Consider the following 23,784-nt stretch of genomic DNA (forward strand, 5'->3'; position numbering starts at 1 on the left):
GAAAGAGGAAAAACACAACCAAACTGTCTGCAAAAGGACTGGATATAGGACTGGATGGTCTCTCATCTGAGAAGGAGGTCCAACACAACTTAGACTGAAGGGGCCAACATTTTAAAAGGAGAAAAAAGATAATTAAGTGAAAGAGGTTGCAAATTCTGCTTTGGATCTCCAATCAATACAGGAATCATTCACTAGTTATCATTAAGTGCCAATTTGAGAGATGCAGAACGCAGTGCCTCTTAATTACATTTTTATCCAACTCCTCTATTAAATATGTAGTGGTCCCTACTGAGGCTACAGCCTGCAAAGCCAATACCACACATAAGCAGTGTTGTGTTATCTCCAGTCTTAATGGAAACGCTCCTGCGCATGCACTAAACCTCATCAAGGCAAACCTTTGTCTTGTTGTCAGAGTCTATTATACTGGAAAACTGAAGACTTTCATTTTTTTTTCAGTTAATTGCTTCCCAAAAATGACACCTTTTCTAACATAATGATTGATGAGACCTTTAAAACAAAGTGGAAAGCAAACTGGTTAATAATAATATTATCATTCATCCTTGCTTACAAGGCTGCTGTTTTTTGAGGACAGAACATTTTTGTTTTTTTGGTAATTGCTGAGTCTCAGGTAGCGACATGTTTCCCCAAAATGAATTCATGGCATTTAAAAAAAATCTCTTTCACTTTATGAAAAAATGTAGCTTCTCTTACCTGTGTGTAAATTGATTTGAAAAGAACACTGAGTTTTACAGAATGTGCAATACAAGACTTTGAGCGGTGAGGAAGCAGCTCTGAATTTCATTATCAAGCTGACAAACAATAGTTTTTATTCACGGTGTTCGCAGCATTCTGTCCCTCAAGAATAAGTATGAAAATATTGAGAATGTCATTGTGCTAAAATACTTATCGCTATTGGGAGAAAACTCATAACTCAACTTTTGATGATTTGAAAGATCACATTGTTCCTCTATGTGCTGTGAAAAAATAAGTTCCCAACAGCTTAATAAATGCTAAGTATGCATTTTCCTTAAGCTCAAATCAAGCCTTTTCATGGTCAACAAACATCAGCACTGTATTTGAGTTTTCACTGGTTAGTTTAGCATAAGTTTAAGCCTATGACTTTGTCTGCTCACTGACTTCTGAGATCTGACTTTGAATCCCAAAACATATTTTGCATTGACAACAGGCTGTAAACGCCCACTTGCCAGGAAGTTAGGTCAAAGATGAGGTCACTTCCTGCACATTCTGCTTGTGCGGCCTCACAGGCCTCTTAAGAGAGCATCTAACAATAGCTGTGATCGCGTGGAGGATCCTCTATTTTCTATACACACATAAATACATTTGATCCTCTTCGGGAGGTGCCATCAGGGCCGGGATGAAGGCCAGCGGAGGTGTTTTGTTAAATTTAGATTGTTTGCTCCTCTGCTGTGGAGACCCTGATTGCATTTCAACACAATCAATACTGGCATATTGGATCGAGTGAGATGGCAATAAGAGCCAATAAAGCTTTGAGGGGGCGCTTGGGCGTATTGTCTGTCAGGCAGGCAGGAAAATAGCAGAGGCCACGTTAGAAGAGGCAATAAGCAGGCAGGCTGGATAAAACGCAGCAGTGGACAAACGCACTTAAACACAAGACAAACCAACACACACGCAGACACAGAGGTCTGAGACTTAAAAGACATTTCATCAAAATACATGTGTACATACAAGCCCTAGCTCTATCTTGGTTTCTATCTTTCTCCCTTCATTTCCTCTCTCTTCAAGACACTCACACTTACTCATCTAATGACGCGCGCAGCTTCCCCACCCACATGCAGAATCCATATCTCAAAAATAAAACCCATAGAGCCTTCTGATGTGTTATTTTGTCAAAGCAGTGAGATGTTTGATGACAAGGTCGTGCAGAGAGATCAGCCATGACTGTAATTTCAGGATTCTTTAAGATCCTAGATTAAAATCGAAGGGCCCTTGGCAAACTTTAAAATTTCCCGAATCTATTTTTTTAGTTTGCTTTATTTATATTTTTGTTTTTCTCACCCTCTGACCCTCCATCTCATATTTCCCACATCCCCTTTTACAAACTCATCGTGCAGGCCTGAAGAGCCTGAATCAAATCATAAGGGGAATATTTTTCTAAAGCTAGGGAAATTGCATTTGCCGCAACACCATAAAAATAAACACACACATACCGCATACTGGAAACTGAGTTCAGTTAACTGCAATAACAAAGCCTTCAGACACAGGAAATAGTCTGTATTGAGTGTGAAGCATTACAAGGAGAGCTCGTCTTAAACATACTGCAGAGTGAGAGACAGGCAGTGAGGAAGAAAGAGGAAGGAACCAAGCAGAAATCTGCGTTTCCTGTTTCTGAAAACTTTGTCAGCATTTGCAGCCGTTTGAAGCTTAACGAATGGAACCTGCTGAGCCCTTGCTCTGTCACACGCCTAAAATGCTGCTCTGACATCTTTGTCTCAGCAAACGATGGCTTGGCATTTTGCTGCCTGACTGCCTCAAAACAATACAAGTAGCATCCACTTAGTATGCCTCCAGCCGTGTATAGAGGAAGATGCAGAAACAAGAAGCCTCAACACAAGCCTGTATGGCTGCTGATGCATATTTCATGCACATTTCTTAAATACCCCACAATGTAATGGTAATCACATTGAAAACCTTTATCTGTTTGCAAAGACCTGCCTGTTCCAAGGAGGTCTGGGTTATTAATTCACTATTTTCCAATATATAATCACCGCTTGCCCATTTTTGATTTCTCACACCATCAGAAACACATTTCCAATTCAACTCACTTCTGTCTGCATCTAATTTACAATCATGTTGTGATTTGAGCTGCGCAGCCACACCCTGGGCAGCAGGAATATAATGGAAATATAATGTAAAAACCAGATGACCGTGAATTCAGTCTTCAATGTCATTCTCCCCTTCAATAACTGCGATTCAATTCCACCTCTCAAGCTGAGTAGCCAGGGGATAAATCCCGGCTCCCCCGCCATCCAAGGACTAATCTTGCCTCAGAAAGCCACTCCAGCGTGCGGCGTTCTTGCTGACCTCTCCTGCAGCTCGGTCTTGTATCTGAGTGGAGTGACGGGGGAAAGGCTGCTCCTGCGTGTCACTCACCTGCCTGCCACTGCTACAGCTCATATTAACAAGGGGACTTGGGGCTCTGGGGGTTTTGCATATAAATGATGTGTCTAGCTCCTGAGATGATATCAAACGGTGTGTGTCTGGGCCTCAGTGTGTGTGTGGAGGCTTTACATGTCAGCTCACCAGCTTTCATTTAAAGGGCGAGATCTTTATATTTCCAGTATTCCCAAATCTGCTCGCTAGGGAAGACATGATGCAATAAGCACATTTTTAATTTCTTGTGACTATTTTAACATTTTAAAATCACATTTTGGTAAATAAGATTCATGCCATACATCCCAGAGTCTGTTGTGGCTGTGTTTACGACAAAATTACTTTTTCCCACACCATCTAACACAGCAACAGTAAGGTGCTCTCTCAGCTCCCTGTAGGGTCATGATCTCAATACCAAACAGACTCTCGGTTTTATTTTTCTGCAGTCCTTTTAGAGCTGGATAAATGGTAGCAGAGTGACCATGAAGCTAACTGTGTGTTTCACAATGATACGGTAACATAAGGAAACAACTCATTGGTGGGCTGATGCTGATATTAGGTGCAGAGGAGGTTTATTACCAACAGCTTTGAACCGATTTACTCTGCCTTTCATCACTATTTCTGCAGTGAAAGCTGTTATTTTTGTACATTCGTTGGCTGGTTATAATAGCCTGCAGGTCCATTGAGGTGGCAGTTGCAGAAAGCTATGATCCAACACTATGGCAAGAAATTATTACAAACATTATTCACAGTGCAGTAGTCATGCTGAAGTGAACTCAACATCATGAGGGCTTATTTCTCAAGAAGAGAAAGGTGAAGGGGAAGCATGAAGTCAGCCTTCATTTGTTCCCAGTTTAAAACGCTGAGGCAGAACATTTTCCTGCTGCTACATTAACTTTTTTAAGAAAGATTTTCTTTTCTTATGCAAGATTGGAAAGTGACAGTTATGATTCCTGTATTAGCAAAAAACAATTTCCTTTCTTCTGTTTTCATATGACAGTGTAATTGTTCTTGATGATGCCTACAGGAAAACAGGTTCAAACAAACACCTGTCTTTTAGCGTGTCTCATCACTGTACAAAGTAATTGACAAATCTATTTCTATTACTTGTTCCTTTTTAATATGATTTAATGTGACAATAATTCTATTGAATGTGATATGAAGATGGCTTGTGCCTTATCTGATTGTCAAGACATGAAAGCAATATACAATATAGGATAAGAAAGTTAAAAGCAAGGTCGATAAAAACAAGGTCATGAAGATAAAACAAAAGCCACCATGAGTAATATTATACCGAGTTGGTTTTCCATAGGGTATTTAGTTTAGTTTTTATCAATATTTCTGTTTATTTGTAAGACAAAAATGTTGTTATTTTTTTAAGTAACTTGAAAAGTCTCTATTTTTAGGTACAAAGTGGATTTCTGACCACTAGTAGCACTATGTTGTAACATTTTGATCAGTTATTAGATTTTTTTAACATTAGGACATGCATCACACACACATTCCTGCATTATTCCTGATTGACAGGTGAAGGAGAAGAAAAAAAGCTAGTTGAAAGTCAGAGTCACACCAACCCAACTAGCACTGACTCGTTTAAGCTGAACAGCCAAAGAAAAGAGTGATTTCTGCCCGCTGCTGGTTCTACATGTGGAATTGACAGTAATTGGTTGGTGAAGAACCACAATTGAAAATAAGTTTTCTGATTAGAAGTAAAGCTTTTAAGGAATGATTTGAGGAAAAAGGTCATTTTTTTACTAACGCAGTTCACTATTTTTGTCTGTAAGTAAGTATCTGTACTTTTCCAGTTGTAGAAGCAAGTCATTTCCCAAGGAAACGCTTATCCCTGATTTTGGGAGCACTCTAAATATCTCAATTTATGTGCACCACCAACAGTTCTACCAGAGACTATTTTCATATTCATAATCCTTGACTGTGTCTTAAATATTTGATATGTTTCCTGTAGAAAAAGGCCAGGCACATGAATCATTACCTACACTTACATACCTGGTACAAGGTAATTACAGCCATGAGTAACACGCTAACCTTTAACCTAAAAAATCTGCTGATGCAGTGAAATTATTAAGCCACTGGGGCTGCAATGACTAGACTCCAGATTTCTCAAACTTAATGTGCTCCTATGGGAAACACACACACACACACACACACACACACACACACACACACACACACACACACACACACACACACACACACACACACACACACACACACACACACACACACACACACACACACACACACACAAATGCACATATTTTACGAGATGAACAACAGAAAATCATAGACAAAGGCGTACTGACAGTGACAGAGAGACAGTAAGAGGAAACTGATTACAGTAAGTACCACCCCCAACATTATAGAAAATACTTGAAGATAATAATGTGGCTGTGAGCCAGACACACACACACACACACACACACACACACACACACACACACACACACACACACACACACACACACACACTTAGACAAAAGGGAGGCATCCGTACACTGTCCCATACGAGGGAGGAAGGAAAAGCCTGGCCCCCAGACGCCCACGTTCCCCGGCTCCTTCATCCATCCAGTCTAGTCAGCCTGACAAACTAATGGAGACTAATCAACTGTCAGGGCGAACACGGCGCGCACTACATCTCCCGGCTTCCAGTACCATCCCCCTTCCTCCCCCACAGCACCCTCCCACCACCACCAAATCCCCACCCAACCACCATCATTGCAGCTATAACTGTCATAAGCAGAAATAACAGAGTGATGACTATATATAGCACCCTGACTCCTAGAGCGCACACACAAACACACACAGGGTCGTCCCTGAGCTCATTAATTCCCCATTTGCTCACCCTAATGACCTCCATTATATATTTATCCTTAATCTAATCCTAACTCTACATCTGACCTTACATTTACCTTGACCCTAACCCCGATGCTAATGTCTGTCGGCTAAGCTGCAAAATATGTGTAGAAGTCGCTGAGGACGTTACCCTCTTCTTTGTAAATCAATATATTTGACAATGTCCTGCTGAGAAGGACGGCTTACAGGCAGTCAGTAATTTGATTATAATCAGTGTAAGCACAATATTTCTGATTATTGCAAACAGAACGTTATCTTTCTAATTGTCAAATAATAGAATTGGATTACTCTTTAAATATGACTTGTTTTTTTCTCTTTCTTTGTTTTGGTAATGAATTTCAAGCTGCAAAATGTCATGGGAGCAAACTTAAAGCAGTGACGTGTGCGAAAAACGAGTGGTATGCCCAGCAGTGGAAGAAGACAAAGAGAGTCTTCTTCATAAGCGGGCTAGCTAAGTAGAACATGTCAGCCATGCACATTTTCCCAAATTTACGTGTGAGTACATGCACATTGCTTACATATCTTGAACCTACAATTGGGAAACTCAGGGGCTGCAGAAACAAGCAGTGACCTCAACAATGACCTTTTTACAAGTAGTTTCAAAAGTTTTGGAAATCCGTTTGTAACCTAATGTAACTTAACCACCTCTTCAGATGTCTAAATCTAAGAGAGAACATCAAAAAACAACCCCCCCAACACACACACACACACACACACACACACACACACACACACACACACACACACACACACACACACACACACACACACACACACACACACACACACAAAGACCATGAACCATTACTTTGGGTCTTTGTATCTCAGGAAACAACAATCACCTCTCATCTCATAAACACCTCATATGAGTAAAGGAAAAAAGGGGGGTGGCTCTACCGGGTCAGTTTGTTTTTGTGCGTGTGTGTGCTAGTGAAGGGATGCTATCTTCATAAGGAAAGTGATTCACTTCCATATTTTCATGTGAAGCACAGGCAACCTTAGATTCATTTAGCCATATTTTTATAGTTAATACAACTTGTTTACATGTTTTCAGCTCACCAGGCTGGTCAGTACTTCCGCAACCCGACACACACTGAAACAAGCTAAAACATTAAAGATCAAACCTGTAACCATGAAGGAACACTCTCTACGTAGCAGGCCACCCTTAAATGTATTTGCCTCTCCTGCTAGTTGGTTCGATTTGGTGCTATACATAATTTATGGCCAGCGTCATGATGTTTGCCTTGGATTAAGCTGCACATTTCTATATAATTAGCACAATGTGAAGGCATGACTGACTAATTGTGAGAAAATAAATTGCAACCGTGTCTTGTATACAGGGAGGCGCTAATTAACACTCCATCATGACAAGAAAATCCTTATGAAAGTTTCAGCTTGCGTGCTGTTGTTCCATATACATGAGTGATAGATTTCCTCTGCATCTGTTTAATGGTTTTATACTGGGGACACACAGGTATAATGGCATTTTCAGGAGGGAGTGTACAGAGATTAATCACCCTGGAGGTAGCATTATCCAGTAAAATACTACACACAGCACAGAAAGTTGGAGACCGCAGTGCAGATCAGCCCCTTGGAAAACTTGTGAGGCGTGCTGCCTTTTTATCAGGCTGAGGCATGATGCTGCAAAATGGCAGAAGCCTTGAGCTATACGTATCATTTCAGAACAAGCCATATTTTAGATTTTTATGACTTCCCAGGACAAAACGGCCATAACATATCTGCAAAATGACGCTGTGGGGATCACTGATCAGTAGCTACTATTGCTGTGCCGAGATTTCAGGCTTGTAGTGCTGAACTTTACAAACATGGGCTCCTGAAAAATTCATTCTCATACAACAAAGCTTGTACATTTCAGGGGATATGTTATTTCTCCTGGGTTACATTACATTCAAAGCGTTAGATAGCATGAGCATGGAGGGGGTTGGGTTTGATGGGTTAAAAAACCCAGGACTTTCAACCAGGAAGTTTGGTGTTTGTTTTCTGTTTAAAACCAAAATAAAAATGTTTGCAATCCGGAAAAAACCAAAGCTTCCTTTGATACATAATTAAAATTGCAGTTTAGTTGTAATTTTTTGAGGAGTCGGGGTTGGTTATACTTTATGTGTAATAGAAATTAAAAAGTGTTTTAAAGATTCATGGTGAAAGATATCAATATATAAATTTGCTGCATTTCCTGTCATAACCAGAGGTCAGTTTCAAGCAATAGATAAAAATCCAAGTCTTACCGTCTTTACCAATGAGGAAGTCCAGGTAGCGGTAGGTATAGGCCACGCCCACCTTAGTCTCCACCTGTGGTCTCTTCAGTGTGGAATAAATCTTCCCAGGACTGTTCTCCTCCGACATTGGCTTCATCTTTCGCAGTCCGCAGCCCATGACTCCACTGTGTGTGTCTCTCTCTGCACGGACCCTGCCAACCAGACACAACAGACTGAGACAGTGTTTCATTGTCACTTGTGTGTCTTTGTGTGTAGCAGAGCGGAAAAGTGCACATGCATTAGGGTGTCTGTTTGGCTTAACAAAGATAATAGAAATAAGTACTTTTTTGGAGATGCATGAATGCTTTTTCTTTTTTTTTTTTCAATCCCTTGCAACCAAAGGTCTCCATTCACATCTTTATGTTAGGAAAATGAACAGAGTATTGAAGCTTGAGGTGTGTCAATCTTCACAGTAAACAACAAATCTGCATTGCATTAGTATTGACCAAGAGCATAATAACCAAACTTTATAGAATAATCTTAATAATCATCGTCGTCTGAACCATGATATTCAATTTTTATCAATAATACCATGTCCCAAAATGAATGAAAGCCAATAATTGAAAGAGAATGTTATATTACATTATATCTTTTAGCAGACACTCTTATCCAAAACGTCCCCCACACACTTCAATACTGTAGACATTTTAATGAGAGCAATTCTGGGGTTAAATAAAACAAAAAGTAGGCTGCTTGTTGCAATGGATCTGATGTCTTTATGTCAAGTCTTGTATTTTTGTCAAAGTGACAAGTATCTAAAGATGTAAAATAAATGTATGAAAGTGAAGGAAAAATAAATAAATAGAAAATGTAAAAAAAACAATAATTGAAGGGACAAGTGTCTCACAACTAGAGACTAAAAGCTTATTTACGTTCCTCCACTGGGTATGACTGTTTGAGGGCAAGATTAACCTCTTTGGGACATACTGTGCACACACATACACACACAAACACACACATAGGAAAGCAAACATTCAAGCACTTTATTATCCATGATTCCTCAGGGACTTAGACGGAAAACCAATAAAGAAGAACATGCTGGATGAACGTATTTTAATAAATAAATAAACACAAATAAATGAGCTTGATTTCACAGGTTCCCTCGTTCCCAGGGAGACCAAATGAGCAAAGACAACCGTGGAGGAAGAGGAGGCCTTAAAGAGCCGGTGCCATGGACGCCGCTTCACCCCAAATGGTTTGTGACAGCATCACTGCCCCTCTCTAGCAACTGCATCCAGGAGCAGGTGACATCCTATTGTGTGCCACTGATTAAACTCAAGCATGGGTGGATGGATGGATTGATAGATGGCGGTGGTGCCCTCCCCTCCCCTCCCCCTTCCACCTCAACTGATGAGGAACACTCTCTATTATGCTCTCTACTAATTACAGAACATCACATGGCCTTGGCTGCAAACTATGAATCCGAGCCGGCCTTCGCTTCAGAGACAGGACAGGAAGTGAAGAGAGGCGGGGGGTTGGGTTATAGGAAGGAGTCAGGGACGAAATAGGAAACGAGCAGACGGGGGCTCTGTTAATGAGGTGAACGGCAAGAATGGGAAAGGTGAGAATCAATCAAGGGAGGGAGAGGAAATAAGGGTGGCCGGGTTGGAGATTGTATGGCGGAAAAAAGGGTGGGGGGGGGGGGGGCAGTGGGTAATGCATGGCAAGTAGAGTCTGGAGAGAAAAAAGGAGCTCGCAATTAGAGTCAGTTGAATAGAAAATGGGTGATCAACACACGCCGAGGGAGAACGGAGAGAGAAAGATGAGGCAGGAGATTTATTACGGTTGTCATGAAAGCTGGTGTTTCCAGTGGCACTTACATGGATGTCTTTGTTGGGCTTTATGAATCTGAAAGTGTATCACAATCATATCTCTACAAGCCTCAGAACAGCTCCCTGAAATGGACCAAGAGGCTGATGGACTTGTGATTAATACCAGAACACACTGTGAGTCCTGTGTGCTTCAAACCTCTCTGTTTTAAACTTCTGAAGCCTACTAAATGGTTTATACATGTTTATGAGATGTGCTGACGGGTTGTGTCTTTGCCTCTCTGCATGTGCCGAGCATGACTGATGTCTTACTTTTGTTTTCATAGCAAAAAAGCTAAACGTAATCTGCAGAAGATGGCATATTCGAAGTCCCTAAAAGCTCTATAGTCCCCCCTTAAATTGTCACTCAGGACTGTTGCGCGCTGTGCTGCAGTTCATCGCACAGCATCACAAATGGCTCTGCCATCAAAGAAAACAGGGCAAGAAAGAAGCTTGAATTTTTCCAAGTCTTGGTTTCCCACTGTTGCCTACAGTTACTTGTAAATAGCTTTTATCGTTTTCCCCTTACCCTGGAGAGAGAAGGAACAACACAAGGGAAGACGAGGCTCTGTCATGTAGGCTGCAAGAGCTAGAGGAGATGTAGTCAGAACAATAGGATTCAGGGGCTATGAGGGAGGGGGTATGGAAAGAAAACAAAGTGGATGAGGAAAAAAATGGGGGGGGGGGGGCTTGTATTTGCATAGCTCCTTGAGACCAGGAAGGAGGAGATGTGAGGCGAAGGCGAACCAGAGTATTTTTAGACCTAAACTGACAGAGGAAATGTGAGGTGTTTATGATTTTTTGAGTCGCTGTTTCTTGCCTCAAAACCTCTCCTTCGAGGTAGGAGCCTTGGGCAGTTAAAGCCCCCACACCTCACTTCCTGTACACCCTTTTCTTTTGGAGATTGACAGGCAGGGAGTCAGGGATCATTGACAGGGTAGACAGACAAAAAAAACAGGAAGGGAACCATTGATTTCCCTTTTGCTGAATTAGCAACGATCTTCCTACCGTTTTGTTCTATCTTTTGTCTCTAGCTAATGGTATTTTGAGCTTTTTATTTGATAAGAGGTTTTATTCGATAGGATTCTCTCATCTGAGCCGAGATTGACTTTTAAATGCTTTGTTGTAGCTTGGATGCACTTAGCTTTGGCCCTTGCAACCAAAACATCCCACAGCACTTTGTTTTTTTTTTGCTGAATGTGAACAGCAACAGAAGGGAGGGCCATATTTTCTATCTGTCAGTCAGCAAAAATTTGAATGTCCAATGATCAGGATCATTCCAGGAAATGTAAAACATTAAAACAGAAACAATTGTTTTTTGTCCAATCCAAGCAGAAAGAAAATTCTGCTAGCTGCAAATCACAACAACAGGCCATATTTTTACTTTATGAAGTTGCTATTGCAACCTTTGCTATGACTAAAAGTTGGTAATTTACATCTCCAGAAGAAATTGAACAACGTTAGGAAACATTAGCTCTATTTTGGTCTCCATCAGCTCGTGAGGGAAATGCTAGACTATTTAGAAGCCAAATCTACACTAGCTAGTTTCTGACTAAGCTGGTTTTGTGCAAGACAGTTAGCATGTAGTCTGTTCAACTGAGCTTTTCTCTCTGGAAACAGGCCCCAGTTGCTGCCACAAACGACTTAATGAAAGCGGTGTGAATTAGTTTTTTTTTATTGGTAAGAGCACATTTCCCTTCCTTATTCCAACCAGAATAGTGAGCTAAAGGACACTAAAAGGCCATGTAGTTCTGCAGACTTCGCTACACTTGATAGCCTTCACATTATGTGGTCATGCGAATAATATTATTCAAATGAGAAAATGGACCTTTGGTGCCTTTTTATTGTAAATGATCATTTACAAAACCCTTCCTGATATTTGCACATACAGACATCACAGCATCGACAACAAGGAGCAACTGCACTGAATGATTGTAATGCTGTCTGACTGAGATCTCCCCCATATTACAAGGCCATGTTAAAAGGCTTTGATAGCAACATTGCTGAGATCAAACCCAGCAGCATGGGAAGCTTCAGAGTGGATTAATGGAGGAGGACATTAATTAGGACACTGTGTTCTTGTGTTCTTCTCCATATAGTCTCCCTTTTAAGCCCGCTCTCTCCCTCTCATGCTTTATCTCCCCTCACCCTCTTTTCCCTTTTCTGACTTTTGATCTTTTTAATCTGACATGTAAAGTGGTGTGCAAGCAAGGCTGCGCTTGGTGGTGGATACTGCTGGTTCAATATCCTTCTACTGTTGTGAGGAATAAAGGGCGCTCAAAGCTAAGATTATTTCAGACTAAATGGATCTTCTGTGTTCCGTCTGCTTTTTTTATAAACCAAGTAAGAACTGTTTTAAAACATGTACTGACATGTAACTAATGTGACAGTTTTAGTAACTTCCAATGTGATTAATCAGCCATCACTATATGGGCCTTTCACATTACTGAACCTTATCTTCTTTAATCAGCTCACTCAGAAATAATTGATCATGGACGTCACATATTATATTATGTATAAAAAGTACAGATATATGGATGCTACGTTTCACGGATACAAGCAAAACACACAGACAAGGATTTTTAACTTTTTAGTCTATTGGGGGCAATATCTGCACTGGTGATACACGTAGGCATCAACATGCTTACCAACGTGCTTACTTTACCTTGCGTTAATACAGGCTAAACATCACATGTAGCTTACAGATCATAAAATGCTCACGTGTTGTTTCCTGTAAAAAGCACAAACAACCTATTTTGAGGTATTGTCAATGGAAACAAAGCCAATATATACAGTAGCGTGATGACTGTTCCAAATATCCTCACTAACCCTCTGAAATATTGGAAATCCCCCACTGTTCCCTTTGTCCTCCCCTCAGCCTTAACAACTTGAATCCTTGTCTAAGTGGGACAGAGAGGATGGAAAAAAGAGGGACCCAAGAGAGGGAGAAAAACAATGGACACTTAGGCAGGATGTTAATGCTGTAACCTTTAGTGATAACCCAGTCGTTTAAAGAGACGTACCTATGGGTATGTAAAGGTATATAAATTGTATTTCGTGTGTCCTTTACATTTCCCTTTTATGCAATCTGTTGTTAAGATATAATGCCCTAAAAAAATCAATGTTATATAGTTATATAATTCAGGACAAAATGTGCTCCCCCTCAAACACATGATGACAATGCATTTTAGGTGGACTTTCCCTATGAAACTGGGTCACTGTTGAAATCCTCAGCATGTATGAATGGGTGCTGACTATGTCTATCAGTCTTCCACAACGGGGGAAACTACAAACTTTCCAGAGCCTCCATATCATAGGGAGAGAATGAATGGGAATTTTATTTTCTACTCTTTATTCTTCACATTATATGCAGTGTCTTGTTTTAACATGCTGCTGTGCAGGAAGCATTTTATCTTAGAGGAGTTGTCCTTTAAGTCTCTATGTGATAACAGTACACCCCCAATAGAAGGTTGGGTAATAAACAAGCATGGGAACTGTAGCATCATTGTTTTAATAATTTCTCTAACTTATAAAGAGTAATTGCACTACTATACCATGCAATAAGTAGCTGATCTTAAGATCTTAAGTTAAGTTTTTACATCTTTGTACACTGATCAATATCTTCAATTAATACCATTCTGTAGAAAACTTTATGACACAAAGCTTTCATTAACATATGTGAATACATTATGTGAGGGGCCCTGAAACATTGAAGGTGCCACAGAAAAGCTTAACATTAGTTTTTGGGAGACGTCCCCACATCATGCATGCTGCCAACAAGGAGGCCACTGGTGCAAAGGTGGAATTGCTTTTTCAACTCGCTGAATTTTTTTGTTGTTGCTTTGAATGCCCAAGGACGATATGTAAGTGCAAAAAGAATTGAAGATGAGGTTGTGATGTGTGAGTTGGAGAGAACAGGCGAGTAAACAATAATATCTGTCTGAGATTCTCCGCCGTTTCAAGGCTCCGGGTGGCTCGGCGCTTCGCAATGGCCTCGGCCAACCTCATCTCCATGTAGTCTCAAGGCCGATTACAGTCCATACACACACATACACACATCGACAGAGCTATTGCCATGGGAACCAACCCCTCTATGACTATTCCTTTCTGGGGAGAATAATAAGCACCAATCTTTCTCGACGTCTCCCTCTTTCATTGTCAGTTTCTCCATTTTTTTCTCCCTTTCTGGTCACTATAAGATCACACCCTTCCTCATCACCAGGACATGCTTCTCTTTTCTCCTCCTCCATGTGCAGGAGCAAACATTCGTGTCATCCTGTTCACCTCCTCTCCTCTATGCATGTCTTTGACTGTCCTGAGTCTGATTTGTTATGCAAAATCTATCCAAGCTTGGATTTGTCACAAGTGAAAAGCAAAACATGATCTCAACCCGACTTGCACAAAGATGGTGTTGGATGTTTTCAAGCTACAGCCAAAAAAACACAAAGAAAAACATTTAGGAAAGCAAGTGATTGCCCTTTTTGTAATTCTTCTTTAAACACTGAGGGATATCAAGAGATTTTCTGTGAGTGACTCATTGCATTCTGTGAATTTGCTCCAGGCAGGTCACTTTTTATTAAAGCCAGCCAAAGCCAAGTTCCTCGGTTTTCAGACACCCTATCGACATGTCCGTGTTGAACATTACCAAATCAATACTGCTGCAATTTTCCTGACCACCCATTACAACAGGAGTCAATTTGCCTTATAGAAATATCACGGGGGGGGGGGTTCTTTTCTTTGCTAAGCTACTACACAACCTGCTGAATATCGGCTCTTTTGTTTTCTGTCTTGCCCGGAACATTTCTCCTAATATGCCGTCTTAATTCTAGGGCATTGCCAGAGGCTTGAATCACTAAGTATTTTCAAAAGCATGATAACTGTCACCTAGCACGGGATTGAGAGGAAATAGTCTTTGCGGGACATCTTATAACTGAAAATTATAGAGGGAAAAGATGTGAGACTTTCAGCGAAGGCTGGACTCATGATGACACCCTGTCATGAGAACTGCAAAACTCACGCCTTATCTACAGTGTCATTCAGCCATGTTTACTGCCCACAGTTGATATTACTGCCAATAATGATGCCAAAACAAAAGTTTTTCACTCCAAAATCTGGATTTTCTATCCAATAGGCACCAAACTATATAAAGAACCTGAAGTTAAACCCTGTATATCTCTTAAATACAGACATTTCTGCTAACCAAAGACATATATTTTGTCATTATCTAATGTTTGTACTTTTTGTTACGATTTTCGGTGGAAAAACCACCTTAACTTAAGTCAACCTAAAGCATGTTATTTCAAAATATAACTCTTAATATGTTTGTATTTCATGTCCCAAATGAGAAGCATGTACAAATGTTTCTCCGGTATCCAGCAGGCACTGCACCAAATGAGAGTAGAATGAGATTAAGATGGTTTAAAAATAACTACCTTTCAATTAGATGCACCCTAAAATGTTTTGATATTTTGTGTGTCTGTCTTTGGGTGTCTGTACATCCTCAGTGAAGAGTACACTTTATGGTTTACACCATCGAACGCTTGCCAATTACCTTAATCAAATTTCACACCTCACAGGGGGATTCTCTGGGCTCAGATCAGATAGCAAACACAAGTTGATTAAAATACGTGTTTGCTAAAAGACTGGAGCGAAAGAAAATCAACACAAGCTGCGTATAAAGATAAACCGAAAAAAAGGAAAATCGAAACGAAAATGAGTCAGGCTGTTTTCAGACACTTCGTACAGTAGCTATAACTATGAAAAAAATAAAGCATTGCCTACTGTAGTTGTAATTAGTAATTAATCTCCAGTAAAGGAGTACAAATAATTCAGTTTAATAGTCATAAAGATTACTCAGCCTGCAAAAACAATTGTTAAGAAACCAGATGTCTGTGACTTGAATGAATGGGTGTTTTTGAGTCAGAAAGACCCAAGATGCCATTGAGTTGCATCATGGGGTGTGTAGGTAGTAGTGATTGTGTAGCTCAAAGCATCCTACAGACTAAAAGTCAAGATATTTTTCCCTCTGTTGCTTCAGGTTTGTGGTAGGCCCCCCAACCTATTACAAGCCCAGCAATGAGTCACTGTAATATCTCTGTAAATGCTAGTACATCCTTAATAAAGGTACATGAGCTTCCCACCAAACATTAGGAAGTAATTTTCCCTTCTTATTATTAATAAACCATAACGTAAAGGCTTAGCACACTAGGTCTACATTTGTAAAGGTTAATAACTTATTATAAATTGATTTTGGTCACTATGCCTAGCAGGCCTTTTTCTGAGGTTGACTGATGGAAGTGAAATTCCATTAACCCCTATTGAATTTGGTTGCCATTATACATCTCCAATAACACTATCTCAAACCAGAGCAAATAAAACCCAAAATAGTTCAATGGCAACATAGGACTGAGAAAATGAGTGAATTTGCCCTTTAAGGTAATGGTTTCTTAACCCTTTGCCCTGTGTTATGATTCCCTTTTCGACATGACTCTGGAGCGTAGCGAGGCCAAACCACAATCACTTCCACATTTCAAGCAGCCAGTGTAGGATACAGCTATGTGGGGTTGAGTGTGTGCCTGTGTGTGTGTGTGTGTGTGTGTGTGTGTGTGTGTGTGTGTGTGTGTGTGTGTGTGTGTGTGTGTGTGTGTGTGTGTGTGTGTGTGTGTGTGTGTGTGTGTGTGTGTGTGTGTGTGTGCGTGCGTGCGTGCGTGCTTGTGTCCGCTCATGTCATGTGAATATGTAGCATGTATGCATACTCACGTGTGGTTATGCATGTGTTAACTCCATGTTACACATATTCACATTTACAGCACAGGGCTGTTTTCCCCTTAGCAATGTGTTAACAGTAGGCTTTTGTCAGCGACGTGTTGACTCTAATATTGTGTGGTTGTGTTTTTATTTGCATCTTGTATGTTTTGCTGGTGACTTTTTGTTTAACATGTTTGTGAGCCTCCATAAATGTGTGTTTTTTTGTTAATGTTATGCTTTTCTTTGTGTGTGCGGGAGTTTGAGCAAATCATGTATCAGTGTTTGTGTTGCTGCCCATATGCTGTTTGCCTTTTAGGTAACCTTTTGTAATGTCTCTGGATGTGTGTTTATCTCTGTATATTTATTTTTATGTATATGTGTGTTTGTGTGTGCATGTACATATAAATTGTACATGTGGGTGTATGTGTTTGTGTGTGAGACAGCAGACAAACTGAAACAGAGGCAACTCCTGACCCAACACCACAGCAGAGTTATCGCAGCCCGACGCTCCACAGCTCACCAGCTGGAACTAATTAACAGTGGTTCAGTCAGACTGGGCTCACTCACTCACTTTCTCTCTCTCACACACACACACACACACACACACACACACACACACACACACACACACACACACACACACACACACACACACACACACACACACACACACACACACACACACACACACACACACATTTTACCCTCTTCCCCAGGCTTTTCCTCTCTCTCATGCCCTCGTCTTCCTCCTCCCTGACATTCCCCCGCCCTTCCTTCACCTCCTGCCATCGCTCAACTTGTTTTTCCCTTTAAACCTCCTTCTCTCGTTAATGCACGCATGCTTGGGTGAACTCATGCACTGGAGTCCCAGCATGTAAACATCCACTACAGACAGACACGGATAAAGCACACATGCTGTACACATTCAAACACACACAGGAAAACCCATACGCTTCAGTACAGTACAGTACAGTAGCTACAGTACAAATCACACACTCCCCTCGCTCTCTCCTCACCAGTGGGAGTGGTGTGATACTGTAAGCCGGACACATATTGAAACAATGTCAGGGTCTATGATTGGATCCAGGTAGACATTTTTGGCATTCTCTGCCCCACTCTGCACCGTCCATCACGCATGTGACTTCAAAACAAGCAGACCTACTGATGTGCATGATGAATAGCCAGAGATTGCTTGGGAGCACGTGAATGTGTGTGTGTGTGTGTGTGTGTGTGTGTGTGTGTGTGTGTGTGTGTGTGTGTGTGTGTGTGTGTGTGTGTGTGTGTGTGTGTGTGTGTGTGTGTGTGTGTGTGTGTGTGTGTGTGTGTGTGTGTGTGTGTGTGTGTGTGTGTGTCTGTGTGGTGTCTGTGTGTCTGTGTGTTAGCAGTGGATTGCGGGCTTGTATTCTAACTCACGGCTCAGAAGCATTACATGTGGCTTGCGGCATCTTCTAATAAACTCAACTCTCTGTGGTAAACAATTGCCAACATGCACTCAAAGTTTATAGTGGCTGCTGTCCAGAGAGTCAAGCGAGCGTACGGTTACACATCTGTCCCCAAGTTCAAATTCATACACATGTTTAAGGCTCTGACAAACAGGAAGCAAACTTACCTGTTTCACAAATCTTGTTGAAAAGTTCACTGCTTGGGAACGAAGACAGCAACTTGAGGAGAGCTTCCAGCAGAGAAACGCATTCTACTTGGAGGGAGAATTGGTTCAGATCCTGTCAGATGAGCTGACTGCTGTGGAGCTGAATGGCTTTAAGGAAACACAATCCTCCGGCACACAGCAGACAAACCAGAGTGTCTACAGGCACAGCAGCAGCAATTCCATCGGTTTTCTTCTTCTTCCCCCTCGCCAGCAAACGGAGCTAAAACACACTTGTAAGCTCGGTGTGTTTAGGTCATGCTCAAAGTATGCCTGTGTACCGATGTTCTGCAAGCTCAGGGAAACCACATCCTGTCACATATTTACCTCCCTCCCCTGTCTCCCTCCCTTTTCTCTCTTTTAAATCTGTCTTTCTATGTGGTCTCGGTCTTTTCCTGTGTCTTTCTGTCGCTCCCCTGTGATTGTCTGAAGCAACTGAGCGCTCTGACCCAGCGTCTGTTCAGCACAGCCTCTCTGCCTCTCTGCCTATCTCTCCAGCAGCCGCACCAGTTCCACTCGGCTGACTGAAGAATCCATCTGAGGAGAGGAGGGGGTAGAAAAGAGGGGAGGTGAGGAGGGGGCTTCGCTGGGAAATACCAGAGTTACAGAGAGGAGGTAGAAGGAGGAGGAGGGGAGGAAGGGTGACGGGTGTTGTTTAGGGAGTGAAGGACTTAAAGAAAGATGGGGCGGACAGAAATACAAATCAATAGTTTGTTTGAGAGAGAAATAGAGAGAAGTAGAAAGAAAGCAGAAGAATGCTGTGCCACATAGTCAATGAACACTACACACACACACACACACACACACACACACACACACACACACACACACACACACACACACACACACACACACACACACACACGTGCATGCTTTGTGAATGGTGTTTTTCGAACCTGGTGATGAAAAGAGTAAAGAGTTACAGATGTGTGTGGGTGTGTTTTGTGTGTGTAATCCTCTGTATTTCACTGCTCTGTCGTGGTAATACATATTTAAAATGTCCAGGTCAGGACCCCCTATAGCTCTGTATTTATTATTTAAGCCAGTTTGTACGAGGGACCACCACTCTGGTGAGTTTTCTGTTACACAAACTGTGATTTCCTACTCAACAACTACTACTGCTTAAGACAACAACAGCTGAGATCCATGTCCTTACAGAGCATCCTCGCTCGAGGCAAGCACACATCCGCATCACTGCTGAAATCCGGTCACTGTCATTAACTCTTTGCAATGCTTAGAATCTATTGATGGACACACTAAAATACTTTATGGTTTGACCCAGGTTGGGTGTTTAGTGCTGACTGTGTTGCACAGAATTCAATGACTGTTTTGATTGTTGAATATGTATCAGCCTTTCTACAGCTACAATCAATATTTTTATATTAAGAATGGATCACAAGACTACATGAATCGAAAAGGGATGGCGTATAGTCAAATTTATAACCCAAATCTGGGGTTTTACTGTCTTTCAGGTTATTGTTTTGGTTTAGTTTTAGTTAGTTTTGGTTTTGTTGTAAGCCACATGAAGGCAGCCGTTTTCAGCAGAAAAGGTCTGATAAATACAACGTAAACCACCTGACAAGAACCACCTTTCTGACTATTAAACTTAGCAACCAGCTAGTGAACATAGTGGAGATTATTTGCTAGTCCATCTAACAGAAGTTAACTGAACAGTTGTACCTTAATTTGAGTACTGAACGCAACACATCTAGTTTGAATCTTATCATGATGCAGCTTTTTTTTTTAGCCTTTTTGTTACAACGACAAAATGATGAAGATGTTTTTGTTTTGGTAAGTTAAAGGTGCTGAATGAGCATCTTTTACAGTGTGACTCTTTTAGCCTTGCTAGCTATTGAGAAACTGTTTTGTTTACGAAACAACACATATGAGTAATGCAGCTGAATAACAAGAGAGACAAGGGGGGACTTGTCTTTTGATGAGTTTTCCATAATTACTGATAAAGTGCCTCACATACTGTCATCAGAATTATTAGTCTTTTACACAAATGTACTCATGACATTGGGCTCTTCTCAAAACCTTTTTTAGCCTAGTGGGGGATTCACTTGCTCATTTGCCACAGTCATAACTGCCTTTTCAAGGAGAGCCCTTATTGTGTCGCTCAGATGTTGCTATGTGAATCTCCAGGCCCCAAATTAATGATAGGTCTCTTTTAAGACGGATATTTCTTAATTCTGTTTGCTGTCACATCAGGAGCCCCATTAAGCTTTAATCACTCTTTCTGGAAGCATAAGTGGAAACTGCCCACGTGTATCTAGATCTGGGCAATTTCCATCAGATTTTGGAAGGGCATATTTTAGCATTAGATCACCTTAACATGAAAAAGGGTAGTTCTGGCAAATAATATCTTTGAAACACCCGTGGAGAGACCTCAGTGTCAGTTTTAAAGAGTAGAAGAAAGTGAAATTGGTACCGGGTTGCTTGACTGCTTTTCCATCCCTTTAAACAGAGCGAGATTTAACAGATGCTGATGCCGTCCCGGAGCTGAGGCCTGAATGACACTAATGATCACCCACAGTACAATTGCCGATATGCCAGTAGTTATAAAAACATGCCAAATTGTATACAACATGCAAATGTTGTAAAATGACAGACGTGATGTCATCCTCAAATCTCACACTTCAACACGTTTTTGTTTATGGCCAAATAAGGTGTTTTTTTAATGTTTTGTGACTTGGTGGACAATGTGACAAATAATGTGAGACAAATGTAAATATGGAAAGCCATGCATAGTGGTTGTGCATTCTGTGTTTGTTGAATGATCAGTCTTTCATAAGTGTCTGAGGCTGCAGAAAGACAGCTGTTTGGACGGGAGTGTGATTGGAACAAGGCACATCCCAAAATGATGCTCCTGGATCTGCTGTAAACATTGTTTACATTGTTCAATCACAGCATCTTTATATTTAAAATGTTATACAAAGATCACAGATGGGTTCTGTCATTGGACCTCAGCTGTCTTCGTGGTGACTAGAGATGTGACAGTGCCCCCCAGTGTTTGTAATGGAAAGTAAGTCTTTAAATGGCGAGAATCTTCCTTTGTGGCTTTGCTTTATTGTTCCATAGATCCAGTGTAGTGTAAATAGTCCACTCAGAAGTAAATGTACTTCTATTGGATTTAGAACCAGATAACGTCCTATACGGTACTTAATGTTAAAGTCCCTGTTTTCTAATTGCTTGTATCCTTATATAGTCTATCATATTTCAATACCTTTTGAGTTTACAGTAATCATTTGAGATAATGACGGTATGTACAGTAACTTGTGTCCAGGGTCTACAGAAAAAATAAATACCCTTTTGGTTTAATTTTGTAATTCCTGGCTCTGTTGAATAAACGAACATTCGAAATTACAAATATTTATATGTATTTGCCCGAAATGCCTGAATAATGGAAAAAAACTAATAAAGCTCAATAGCTTTCTGTGCTGAAGTGCCAAGTCTTATAGTCTTATGTGTTATAAAAAATACTACCTTACATACTTATAATTAAAGAATGAAGCTACTAAAGCTACTTTAAAATTTCAGTACAAGTGTATGCACTTCTTGTACCATTCGAATGCTTTTCAATAGAACCAGACGGCCGTATGGACTTTTTGGCAGTGGGCATTCATTCAGAAGTTTTTTTCTTTTATCCGCTGATTAGACATCTGAGTAAAGCAACAGGGGCGAACGAGAACATATTTCCAACAAAAGACTTCAACCTTTCTCGCATAATTTCCACAGAGCCACGTACATTAGGCTGTCAGTGTTCAGCACGGGGTGTCCGCCTGTAACTGCACTCAGGGTTCTCTAGCATTCTGCTCTATAATGGCGGCTATTACTCCAAATGGTCTGCCTTTATTCTCACCTAATGGGAAGAGTTATAGTTCAAGGAAAAACATATCCAAATGTATACAATGCCAGTGGTACATGAAGAACTACACCCATGAGATCGATCACTGCAGACATTTGACACTGTTGACACTTCAGGACAAATTGACTGTGGTTTGCCTTTTCTATTGTAATGTTAGTTTACGGCTTATGTGGAGCTCACTTCTCAAACCTTGTAGCTTTATCAAAAATCTTCATTCTAAGCCATGTTTGCCATTTGTCTCGAGAAGTGGCAATTTCTATTTTTATGCCTGTTGCCATGCAGTTATGTACAGTTCATTGTCTCCATCTCCAGCACCTAGTCAGTGTTTTTATTGATCCATACAAAACATCTTCATAAAGGAATGGCATGCTATCGTTGGTGGAAGACAATTAACCTAATATGTTTCAAAGGAATCTCTCTATTAAATTAAGACTTCAAAGGTAAGCGTGCTCCAAGTAAAACTTGTTTTTGACCACGGAGACTGTTTGACTCCAGCTGCCCATTGTACTGTCTAATGACACAAGTATGCATTAAGCAAAGAGGTGATAGCATTATAATGGTTAGTGTGTATTAAGACAATTAACCAAGAGTCAACAGATATGAATGTGCAAGGTTTCGCCAAAGATAACAAAATGGCTTTGTTCGCACAGTTTCTACCAATGTGAGCATCACAGGTCATTTTTTACAAATGAATCTACAGATAAACTACACCAACACCTTAAACTTCCTGGAAATGCTATAAAATACAATAATTAATTAATTCTGCATGCACTGTAATGACTTTTGAATTCCAAAATGGGTATTACAAATTTTTTGGATGACTGTAATTTAGATGAACGCGATACACAATCTCTTTATTGTAGTCTTCCAGTGCAGTATTATCCGCTTAATTCAGAACACATCATCTTTGAGATATTGTTTATTAATATAATCAGTGCTCTTTGCTCTCCTGGTGATAATCATATTTTGTGGACTGCAGTTAAGTCTTTATTTCTTTGGATGTTATTAAAGGTTATTATAACCCATAATGGCAATCACAAATCATGAAAACCTTTTTTTTTCTTTATCCGATGTTACCTTATAAATCTCCTTCAAGATAAGTCTAAGTTGGCATATCATGATTTGAAACGTTTTTACAGTCTTATACCTTTTTGATATACTGCATTTTGTGCCAAAGCAAATAATGGGTGCGTCTCTAGCCCATATGAGCCGTATGACTTTAATCCATGTACATACAGGACCACACGGATCTTTTTTTTGTAATCTACAAATGCTCCTTTTCTTTTATTTACCTTTACCTCAGACACTTTTCTGTTCTATGCAGTGCAAACTTGAACCACTGTACTACACCCTTGGGATAAACAATTCCTTGTTTACTCTGTGTGTTGCACTAGTTTAAAGAAAAAGCCTCTTCAGTCCTGCATGAAAGACTTGTTT

At 40.6% G+C, this 23,784-nt stretch overlaps 1 protein-coding gene across 2 annotated transcripts in view; it reads right to left on the minus strand.

The window, feature by feature from the left end:
- LOC134861893 (raftlin-like) overlaps positions 1-18,890 on the minus strand; it is an 87,080-nt gene extending 68,190 nt beyond the window's left edge. The window contains exons 1-2 of one of the 2 annotated variants that reach the window (XM_063879477.1): positions 18,444-18,890; positions 8,259-8,431 (exon numbers count right to left, since the gene is read on the minus strand). In XM_063879477.1, the coding sequence (XP_063735547.1) occupies positions 8,259-8,397 (139 nt within the window). In that variant the 5' untranslated portion in view covers positions 8,398-8,431; positions 18,444-18,890. Of the gene's footprint in view, positions 1-8,249; positions 8,432-18,443 lie in introns of both variants that reach the window. The other variant, XM_063879476.1, reaches the window with a different exon arrangement.
- Positions 18,891-23,784: the final 4,894 nt, after the last annotated feature.

Source organism: Eleginops maclovinus, chromosome 3 (genome assembly GCF_036324505.1).
Source record: "Eleginops maclovinus isolate JMC-PN-2008 ecotype Puerto Natales chromosome 3, JC_Emac_rtc_rv5, whole genome shotgun sequence".
In the NCBI taxonomy this organism is placed as follows: Eukaryota; Metazoa; Chordata; class Actinopteri; order Perciformes; family Eleginopidae; genus Eleginops; species Eleginops maclovinus.